This window comes from Pelodiscus sinensis, chromosome 22 (assembly GCF_052426305.1).
Source record: "Pelodiscus sinensis isolate ZL-2025 chromosome 22, ASM5242630v1, whole genome shotgun sequence".
NCBI lineage: Eukaryota > Metazoa > Chordata > Testudines > Trionychidae > Pelodiscus > Pelodiscus sinensis.
In genome coordinates this window covers 10,026,354-10,036,884 of record NC_143073.1, presented here as the reverse complement: position 1 = coordinate 10,036,884, position 10,531 = coordinate 10,026,354, and the positions used below count along the sequence as shown (strand labels likewise).

The window sequence follows — 10,531 nt, the reverse complement described above, 5'->3', positions numbered from 1 at the left end:
AACCACCCCCACAGAGACAGACTCCGAGAAGAGTACAGCAAGCGCGCCAGCCCGCCCGCTCCCCCAGAAGCAACCACGTTACCCAGCCTGCCAAGTGCAGTATCGCCAACTTCACACGGTCAAAAAGTCCCAGGCAGGCTCACCCCAAATCCCCAGATGATGTAAAAAAACGAGATTTACCCAGCGTTGCTCGGGACCGTGATTCGGGAATTCCATGAAGCGCCTTTTGTTTCTTCATCCCTATAAACTCTTTTATCATTTGCTCTGATTTAACCAAAAAGGGCTCTAGTCAATTTGGTTTCCAGTGCAGGGCCGGCCCGTAACATTTTGGCACCTGAGGCAGGGAGCTCAAATGACGTCCCATGTCACCTCGCTTGGGCCAAAACTTTGAAAGGTCTCAATTCTGCCTTCTTCCTGTTCTGCTCCTCTCATGGGACTGCTCTGCTACCTCCCCCAATAAAGGAGAACTAACAACTTAAAATGCCTTGTTCAAAAAGTGTGAACTAGTGTCCCCCCCATAGTCTGGCACCTGAGGCGGCTGCCTCAGTTTGCCTCATGATAAGGCCAGCCCTGCTCTTCTGTAAGTTTCTTTTAGTTTTCAAACCTTAAGCATTGATTTAGCTGTGCCGAAAGAGAGCACTACTCCAACATTTCTCCATATGATCTCTTTTCTGAAAGGCTTATTGAGAAGCAATCCTGTTCCACCTTCATCCTATTTTTCTGGCTCATCTTGGGTCAGTCTCTTTCAACATTTGCTCCGTTATGTCAGTGTTGAGGACTTGTACTGGATTTTGGTAAGTCGGTCTCATTTCTGTTTGTTTTATGAGCTGCAATCCCATTCCAGGCACATCCCTTTTTCCTGGTAGACCCAAACCCTGACCTTGCTTTAAGTTATGATAAGAGGAACCTTCCTACCAAATTTGGCGGTTCTAGCTCTTACTATTTAGGCAGGAGTTCTTGAACAGACACACACGCTCTCTATATAGTAGATAATAGATGTGGGTTCTTTTTATTGGCCTTCTGCTTTTTTTGAGCCTTTTGGTCCCACTGGGGTCACTGGTTGAAACTTCCCCACAGTCCCGAGGGCCGGAAACTTACTTTTTCTTGAAGGCTGAAGGCTGACGTCATCACATTGCTGCTTGACGCCGGGAACTGAGGCTTTAAGGAAAACGAGACTTGTCGTGAGACTCGAGACAGAATCCGGAGAGTTGGCAGCGGCAGCAGCACTGGAGTTTAGGGCAGGCAGACACAGGGCGAGGAGTTTACTGCCAGCTCTGCAATATCCCCTAGGCGGCCTCTGATCGTCCATTCCTAGCAGGGCCTTAGACACCATCAGAGCCCGGCAGTTCTGGGGCTGGCACATCAGCTTCAAGCCCAGCCTTCATTGAGAAGAGGGAGTTATTTTGCCCCAATTCAGAAGCCTTTGTAGGATTCCAGATGGAGACCCAGCCGCAAAAGCTGTGTAGATACAAACTGCACTGGGCCATTGCAAGCTATGAGGTCTGGGCTGCTCCCCTTCACGAAAGCTGAACTCCATGGGAAAGTTGCACTAAGAGGACATAAGATGTGATTTCCACCGTGTGCCATAGGGTTGGTTTGTTGGTTTGTTTTTGGAGGGGATGGGTTATTTCTGTATAAGAGGGACTCAGTGTGGTTAGGCGGAACTCAGCTAGAAACAGCCACACATCAGTCCTGCTTTTAGGTGGATAATCAGCCTTTGGGGTTCAGGGGTGCAATTTTAAACCCAAAATGCACAGATTTTGGTTACAGGGTAGGGACAGTAGCTTAGGACATGGGCAACCCTAGGTTCAGGACCCTGTTCCAAGCCAATTTTAGGTACCTCTGCAGGCCCGTACCCCTAGGGTCCCCAAGTAAGCATGCTCTGGCCAGCCAGGGGAAGGCAGAAGCAGCGCATTGCTGAACCTCCCTCCCCCATGCTCTGGCTGGCTGGGGGAAGGCTGGAGCTGATTTCCCCATTTACACGAGGGACCATAGGGGCTACATTCACACCCTTGTGGTCCACATTTACAAAAAAAGAAGCCCCCCCCCAATTCCTGCGTAGGGGCCTGCTCCGAGAGCCAAAAAGCCCCATTTGGCCTAACCCCATAGGCACCTCAGCTGCCTCACCCCTATAGTTTTGCTGTAACCATTTCCTCCATGCTTGTGTCTCTGCCTTAGGCACAGTTGTCTCCACCTCTGCCTGGGCACGATCCACGAACCACAGACAGGCAGGCATCCAGCCGCCTACCTCGCTGGCAGGGCCTATGCCGGCAGGGGTGCTTAGAGGGCAACACCACATAAAATGGCAGAAAAGGATGAGGGAAGCCCTTGCTCAAATCCAGTCTCCTCTTCAGGCTGAGGGGGAACTGAACTGGCCCCTGCAATAGCCCTGGGGCGTAGCCTAACTCCTGGGCCAAAGCTTATCAGGGCCTCCTGCTGGCTCTATGGCATGGCCCTATGGCTCTTGCTGGCTCTATGGCATGGCCCTATGGCTCTTGCTGGCTCTATGGCATGGCCCTATGGCTCCTGCTGGCTCTATGGCATGGCCCTATGGCATGGCCCTATGGCTCTTGCTGGCTCTATGGCATGGCCCTATGGCTCCTGCTGGCTCTATGGCATGGTCCTATGGCTCTTGCTGGCTCTATGGCATGGCCCTATGGCTCCTGCTGGCTCTATGGCATGGCCCTATGGCTCTTGCTGGCGCTATGGCATGGCCCTATGGCTCTTGCTGGCTCTATGGCATGGCCCTATGGCTCTTGCTGGTGCTATGGCATGGCCCTATGGCTCTTGCTGGCTCTATGGCATGGCCCTATGGCTCTTGCTGGTGCTATGGCATGGCCCTATGGCTCTTGCTGGCTCTATGGCATGGCCCTATGGCTCTTGCTGGCTCTATGGCATGGCCCTATGGCACGCTTGCCCGGAAAGGCTTGGGGTGCTTGCAACATGTTCTAGAGTCGGCGCATGCCGGAGTCCCTTCAAGATGGGCGGCTCTAGAGCCAAACCCTTCCAGTTCTGGCAGATCCCTCTGGGCACAGGGCCTGGCCTGGCCGGGTGGGGGGTGGGGAAGTTGGTCTGATGCACACGTCAGGCCGTTCTTTGTCCCCGGCACTACACACTCCAGAAGCAGAGCCCAAACTAAGCAAGGGGGAAGGGTTCCTGTAGCCCCCTCTCCCCGCATCCTGCCCCGGGAGGTTCCGCTGGCGGCTGCAAACAGACACCACTCGGGGCTGCTGTGAGGGAGGCAGGCAGGAGAGGACAAAGAGGTAACTCAGGCTGCGGGAAGGTGTGGGGGGGCAGGTGCAGGGCTGGGAGGCTCCGCTATCAGCAGCGCTCCCATTGGACAGGCACTGCCCAAGTAAAGCCTCCCCCCAGCTCCGCAGCCCCTATAAATGCCCGGAGCTCGGGCGCCGCTGAGCGAGGGCGAGAAGGGGTCTCGATCGCCGGGGTGCTCCTGGGGAATGTCTGCTGAAGAGAAGAGCCCTGACTCCTGGCCAGCGGGACTGCAGCTGAAGAGCCCCCCCTACGTAAGCGATGGATCAGGGGCTGGGTGTGTGCGGGGAGGGGGGGGACAGACTGATCCTTGTGGAGAGAAGTTTGGGGAGCATGGGGGGCTCAATCTGGCTCCTAGGACTCATGCGCCTGCAGGGTGGTAGCTGCAGCTGGATGGGCGGGGACTAAGTGGGTCAGAGATGGTCCCACCAGGGCAGGATCCAGCTACTGGGGCAAGGGAAGGTGCCGCTCCCCCTCCGGCTGCCAAAACAGAGCCAGGCTGGAAACCCCGGAGGCCTGTTCGGGCACAGGCCGGGCTATCAGAAGGGACGTGGCTCAGGGCAGGGGGTGCTAACCCAGGGGCAGAGGAGTTGCCTGCAGCATGGGGGGATGGAGCCGGGCATCCAGCATTGGCCCCTCCAGGCAGGACAGGGGCTGAGCCGGCCTCTTGCACAATCCGTCAGCTCTAGTGCTTGGAGGGAGGTTCAGAGGTCGCCCCCTGCCTTGGGCCACATCCCTTCTTCAGCCTCTCCTGCTCCTTCAGCTGCTTTAACCTTCGTCCCTCCCTGATCCTGACCCCTTTCTCCGACATCTCCCCCCAGCTGATTCTCACCTGCCTGCTTGGGCATCTCTGCACCCCCCTCGGCCTTTTCTGCCCCTTCCCTATCCTACTGAGGGCAGGTGAGTGCTGGGGTTTGCAGGGGCCAGGCTTAGCAGGGGGAAATGCAGCTGCCCTGGTAGCCCAGCCTCTGTCCAAGCAGGCCTCCAGGTTTTCTAGCCTGGCTCTGTTTTGGCTGTTCTCAGCCCAGACTGGCACAGCCCCCCCATAAGTCCAGATGGGCTGAGCTTCCCGAGTCTCTCTCTCCTTTCCTTGCTACGGCAACACCTGGCCTCATTAGAGCAGCATCCGCCCTCCAAAGGCCTGTGCCTCCAGACTGAGCTGAGTACCCTCTCAAAGTTCAGACCCGGTGCTGCTGTGTGCCTCAGTTTCCCCACCTCTCAGCAACTAGTAGCCCAGCGGGACCGCTCCAGCTCCGAAGAGACAGACGCGCGTCACGCACGGCATTTAGGTTTCTCTGACACACGTGCCGAAGCTCGGCCGACGTGCGAGGGCTGCACGGGAAACGGGAGCCACAATGGCGTGGGGAGCCCAGACAGCCCCATCGCGGCCTGGCGCTGGAGAGAAATTGCCTGGAAACAAAGGGACAGGGGCGTTTCCGCGGCAATCTGCCTCCCGGCTGCTCCCGCATTTAACGCCACCTCTTCCCTTAGCTTCAGGCCCTTTGGCAGGCAGGCCAGCCAGACCCCGCTCCTAGGTAAGCAGAGTACCAAGGGGGCAGGGACCTCTCCGTTCAGCACCTAGTGCACTAGAGGCCCTGTCCATTACGGTAGGTCCTACCATAATACCCCTCACAAGGGCCTGAAATAGGGCTGATTTTAGACACTTGCCCCCTTCCAACAGCGAGCTGGGAAGGGAGCTGTCATGGTCCTGCCGGCCCCTCTGCCAGGGAGCCATTGTCTGGGGTGATTCTGTGCTGGGCTGAGACTCGCCATGTTCCCGGCGTCACTACCCTGGGCTGGATTTTGAATGGGTGCCGTGGCAGCGATGGGCTCTCCAGCCCAGGAAAGAGCTATGTCCGGCCCCTGCTGAGGTTGGCTGGCAGCAGCCGGGAAGCTGGCCTGCCTCACAGTGAGCTTCTTGACTCAGACAGCTCCGGCCCCTGGTCTGCAGCCCCCTCCTCATCCAACACTGGTGTGGAGAAAGGGAATAAGGAAAAGTTATTTACTTGTTCCCATAACACAAGAACTAGGGGTCACCCCATGAAATTAATAGGTAGCAGGTTTAGAACAAACACAAGGAAGTTTTTCTTCACGCAGCGCACCGTCAACCTGTGGAACTCCTTGCCAGAGGAGGTTGTGGCAGCCAGGACTTTAACAGGGTTCAAAAAAGAACTGGCTACATTCATAGAGGTTAGGTCAATCAATGGCTATTAGCCAGGATGGACAGGGATGGTGTCCTGAGCTTCTGTTTGTCAGAGACAGGGAATGGATCACATGATGATTCCCTGTTCTCTTCATTCCCTCTGGAGGAACCTGGCATTGGCCACTGTGGGAAGACAGGACACTGGGCTAGATGGACCTTTGGTCTGACCCAGTCTGGCTGTTCTTATGGTCTTAACACTCTCCTTCTTCCTCAGACCTTCCACTCCGGCCTGGAGATGCAGGGGCCTCCTCCCTCCAGCCGCAAGCTGGTGATCATGACCGCAGGGGCGGTCGCGGTCCTCACCGTCAGCATCATTGGGGTCCTGGTGGCAACGTATCTGGGGCGAGCTACCTGTCTCCAGGTACAGCCAAGGGACTGGGGGCGGGCGGGGAGGGCCTGGCTCCCTCTGCAGGAAGGAAGAGACAGCCTGGAATGAGACGGGAACGGAGGGATTCTTAGCTGAGCAGACCAGCTTGCTCCAGGCAAGAGGGAGAGAACAGGGAGGGGAGGGCGACTTGGAGGAATGGTGATGACTGGGGATTTCTCACGGTGACCGGTCAGTGGCAGGGGGAGGGGTTCACGTCGCTGATCCATCTAATCCCGTCTCCTTCCTTCCCCCTCCCCTCTGCTCAAGCGAGATGCCTACGGCTACCTGCCTGCCCAGGTGAACGTCCAGAACGAAGCGTCGCTGCTCCTGGCACTCAGCGAGCTAGGGGAGCAGGGGGTGGCCCCGGGGATCACCTGCGACCTGAGAAATGTGAGTAGCATGGGGGTGCCGAGGAAGATGGGGGTGTCCGTTGTGCATGGCAGGGGCTCCCTCTCCACCTCCCTTCCTCCCTCCCCCGCAGGACTCACACCTGAGAGCGAGCCACGTCCCGGGTGGGGGACCAGCCCACAGCAACACAACCCGAGAGGCAACCTCAGCCCGGATCAGGCTGCAGAATAGAATGAGTCCAGCTAGAGCTGGCTCCCTCCTGCCCAGAACGACCTGGCTCAGCCATACGTCTCCACAGCAATGGGCATAGTGGAGGCCAGCCTGACCGGCTCCACCGCCCTCTACTCTGGCCCCTCCTCCCCACTGCTTGGGGGCAGCCCCAGGGCAGTGCCTGGTGAGAGCACCCGGCAGGGAGGAAACACAGGACACCAGCCTGTCCCCAGCTAGCTGCAGCACTGTGGGGTTAAGCACTTCCCCTCCCCTCTCCAGGGCAGCAGCTCCCCCTGTGCCTCAGCTGCCAAGCCCCTCCAGGAGGCCACCCTGTCAGGCTTTCACAGTGGGGTGCTCTTGCTTTTCCCCCTCCCAGCACCTGATGGTGTATCACGGGCAGCCGGAAGGGTGCGTGGCCCGGAAGATGGAACCCTCCGACCAGCTGCCGTCCTGCCAGGCGCTGGAAAGCTACTTCCAGGCTGTGTTGGTAAATCGCCACCCAAGGGATGCTGCAGCTGCCCCCCACACCGCCCGCAGACAGGGCCCCTCAAACCCAGCCAGGCTGCAGAGTCTCGCCTCCCGCCACGGACGGGGGCTGCTTCCCAAGGGCCCCTCCAACAGTGCGCTCCAGGGCGCAACTCATCCCTCAGCTGCTCCTAACCAGGGCCAGGGGGATGCAAAGAGCAGGGAGGGGGATGTTCCCGGGAGCCTCGAACCTCCTGGGTGCTGCAAGGGCCAGTGGGGCTCCAGGCACGGCTGTCGTTGCACATCCCTGCCCTTAGCGCCACTCACGAGGGATGGGAAGGTTTAACCAGTTAGTGGGCGAGGTTTACTGGTTAAGGTTAACCAGTGAGGCTGGAGCTGCTCTGGGAGGAGGTGGGGGGAGGGAGGCATTCTAAGTCAGCAGCAGGCAGGGCGCTCCATCCAGGCTAGAGCAATCTCCCCCCCCCCATACTCATCCCCCTTGAACCACACACGCAAGCACCCGTAGAGCGTCACCTACCTCCGGCCACCTCGCTGCCCTGAACATCGCCCCTCCCAGGAGCGGCCAGGGGGCTCCTGCTTAGCAGGGCTCTGAGCAGAGCAGAGGCCAAAGGTGGCCAGCCGGCCAGCTCCCCCTCACTGCTGTCCAAGTCGGTCTCTGTGGCGTCAGAGGCCCACAAAGGAGCCTGGCTGTAGCTATGAATAGAGCCCTACCGAATTCACACTCCGTCACGGCCAGTTCCACGGCCCTAGGATTTGAACATTGGTACATTTCATGTTTGCAGCTGTTTAAACCTGAAATGTCACAGTATTGTAGCCAGGGGGGCCTGACCCATCAGGAGATATGGGGAGGGGGGTTTGCAAACCTGCTGGAGGGGGGTCATGGGATTGCCACTCTGACTTCTGTGCTGCCTTCAGGCTGGACTCTAAAGGCAGCAACTGCTGAACTTCCTGCAGCCGCAGGAGGCTCCAAAAGACAGAAGTGGGGCTGATCTCCCCTGTGGGGCTGGGAACACCCCAGCTAGGGGCCCCTCGCTGCTAGTCCTGCCCAGCCTGGGAGGGACAAGACTTGTTCCCTGTCTGTACAGCTGAGGAAAGCGCTGCACCCTCCACCCACACTCAGCTGTAGGAACCTCAGGCTGCTGCTGCCTATACTCAAGACAGCATCCTGCTGCAGGGGTAGGCACCTGGAGATGGGTCTGGTCCCCTTGCAGGGGAGGGACAGCTCCTGTCCTCCCCGTGCCCCAGCGGAGGTAGGAAGCCCCCTTCGATGGGGCGCTCCTAGGAACAAGGAGGTGGCAGATTTCATGGAGAAGGGCTTATGTCACAGTCCAGGATGCGTTTTGCATGGCTGTGAAATTGGCAGGGCCCTCGCGATAAGGCAGCCGCCTCTCCAGGGACGAACCTGCCCAGGCTGGATCAGACCCAAGGTCCACTTAGCTCAGTCTCCTGCCTCCCCCGGGGGCTTCAGGAGAAAGGCGAGGCCCTTGTCCTGTCCCATTAAAGACTCACCCTGCCCCCTGGGTTTTCTCCCCCCCTCCCATCTTTTCAATTGCTCTAATGTTGAGCCAGCCCAGCGAGCCGGGCACGACCAGGCTGCAGTCCTGGAGCTGGAGCTCACCTCGCCCGTGGGAACAGGAGAATCCAGGCCCCTGGGCTCCCTTCCAGCAGGGACGGGAGGAACAGAGCCCGGCCCAGGGGACCACCGCAACGCCACTCGCCTGGGGGGGGAGGAGCCTGTCCAACCTGCCCCAGCCTGCTGACCGCCCGGGCGATGCCAAAGCCACGTGGGAATTGCTACCTGGATCCACCGCGAGGCCCTGAGAACGGCAGGAGCAAGCCCTGCTCCACCGGCTAGACTGGCAGGAGCTCAACAGTGGAATACCCAGGGAGCCCCACCCTTCAGACCTGCTGAGCATGCAGGGTTGGGGGCGGGGAGGGAGACGGACCGCAGGAAAAATGGCCCCTTCCCTGGGAAGCCAGGCAGGTTGAGTCTGAGAGGGGACCCCAAGCAGAACCCTCTCCAACTCCCCCAAGAAAAACCAGCAGGTCCTGCTCACCTGGCCTTCTCCTAAGCATCTGAATTTGGCCTGGGGGGGCCATGCTACGAGTGGAAGGGAGGCCATAGCCCAGGCCACTGGATTCAGGCACTGCGGGGGGGAGAGGGGGGAGGAACTTGCAGGTGTTGCTTCCCAGGGGGTGCATGGAGGGATCTGATGGAGGGCCCAGCCGGCACATTTCCCTATCACCCAAATCCAGGTGGAGGCCAGAAAATTCCCAGACAAGGGTCAGGAACCAGGTACTGCTACTGCCTGGCGGGGAAAGGGCCAGTCAGGTGCACTAACCGCTAGGCAGCCCAGTCCTCCCCACCCTGCCCAGGTGAGATTCTTTGACTGGCCACGGGTGGCGCAGGGTGAAAGGCCCAGGCACGTCTTCCCCCTCAGTTTGCATCAAAGCCTCCTACCCAACTGCCTGTGATCCCCCTGCAGAGAAACGCCACGCTGGGGCTTACCTCGGACGTTCAGAGCATGGGCACCGGCGCCCTGGGCAGCCTGACCACCCTGCTGTGCAGCAACAAGCCCACGTACTTGATCACAGCCTTTGCACGTACGTAGCATGCCCCCCGGCGCCAGGGGAATCGCTGGGCCAGTTAATCAGCTTGGGGGTGGGTGGAAGAGCCAAGTCTGCAGTCAGGTTAGACCCAGTTGTGCAAGGCAGGGCTACATTGATCTGCCTGAGTGGCCGCTAGAGCCCCATGCTGGCCCTGCTAGTCATATAGACAGTCTGTCTGTGGCATCCAACACACTAGCCATGAGCCACATGTGGTTATTTGGCCAGCTGAGTGTGGCTAGTTCGCTATGACTAGAGTGGCGACTGCTTCAGAACTGCTTGGGCACCACAGGTCCATGTGTAGAAGTAGCCAGAGCTGATCAGCCATTTATGGCCCATCAGGGCAGAGGTCTATTACTTACTAAAGGTCTTGATTTTCGTCTCTCCGTAGCTGCCCCTAGGCATCACATAAGCATGGCTGCTTAGCAAGCCCAGAGCTCAAGCCAGGAATGCCAGACAGCAAATCCATCTGTCCCAACTACCGTATTAACTCCAACTGCACCCACCCAGGAAGGCCATGCACACGTCTACGATTTTCTAGCCTTTGGTTCCATATTTTGGCGGAGAACCAACACCACACACGTGTGGGATTTTGTATCACTGCTTTGCACGAGATAATTAGTCGCAATAAAATCCAGAGATGTGACAAGTTGCCGAGTTACCCGTAGCATCAACCCTTCTCTAACTAATCAACTCAGAAGCAGAAGCCAGGCTGCAGAGATTTTTCATTACACTCACACCTGAGGGTTTGGGGCCTTCTTCAGACCCCTCTGTACTAGAGTGAGCCCTCGGTGGGGATACAAGGATATATTGGCTGGCACAGTGAGCAATAAAGAGCCCCGCCATACGGCTTTTGTCTCAGCGTGGATCGTTTCTGGTGCTAACTTCCCAGCAAGCATGCTGCTGCGCAGGAGCAGTCTCTGAGCAAAGTGCTTTTCCCTGCTAGGGGGTGGTCCCAGCAGCTGTGCTAATGGGGGGTTCGGTGGCAGCACATGGATCTGGATGAGCAGGCTGAAGAGATCTAGTACTAGGTCCTCCAG

The 10,531-nt window shown here is 58.3% G+C and overlaps 1 protein-coding gene across 1 annotated transcript; it reads left to right on the top strand.

Annotated features, from left to right (window-relative positions):
- Nucleotides 1-3,427: 3,427 nt before the first annotated feature.
- Nucleotides 3,428-10,329, top strand: LOC149521810 (uncharacterized). The gene is made up of 6 exons (XM_089772387.1): nt 3,428-3,524; nt 5,688-5,834; nt 6,108-6,230; nt 6,775-6,885; nt 9,371-9,488; nt 9,883-10,329. The coding sequence occupies exons 1-6, from the start codon at nt 3,459-3,461 to the stop codon at nt 9,915-9,917; spliced, it is 600 nt and encodes a 199-aa protein (XP_089628513.1). The 5' UTR covers nt 3,428-3,458; the 3' UTR covers nt 9,918-10,329.
- The last annotated feature ends 202 nt before the right edge of the window (nt 10,330-10,531 follow it).

Excerpts from the sequence above, each read along its gene's own strand:
- LOC149521810 (XM_089772387.1), top strand. The coding sequence starts at position 3,459 with ATGTCTGCTGAAGAGAAGAGCCCTGACTCCTGGCCAGCGGGACTGCAG. Across the intron at positions 6,886-9,370 it reads GCTACTTCCAGGCTGTGTTG|AGAAACGCCACGCTGGGGCT; the intron begins GTAAATCGCCAC and ends ATCCCCCTGCAG. Across the intron at positions 9,489-9,882 it reads CTTGATCACAGCCTTTGCAC|CTGCCCCTAGGCATCACATA; the intron begins GTACGTAGCATG and ends GTCTCTCCGTAG.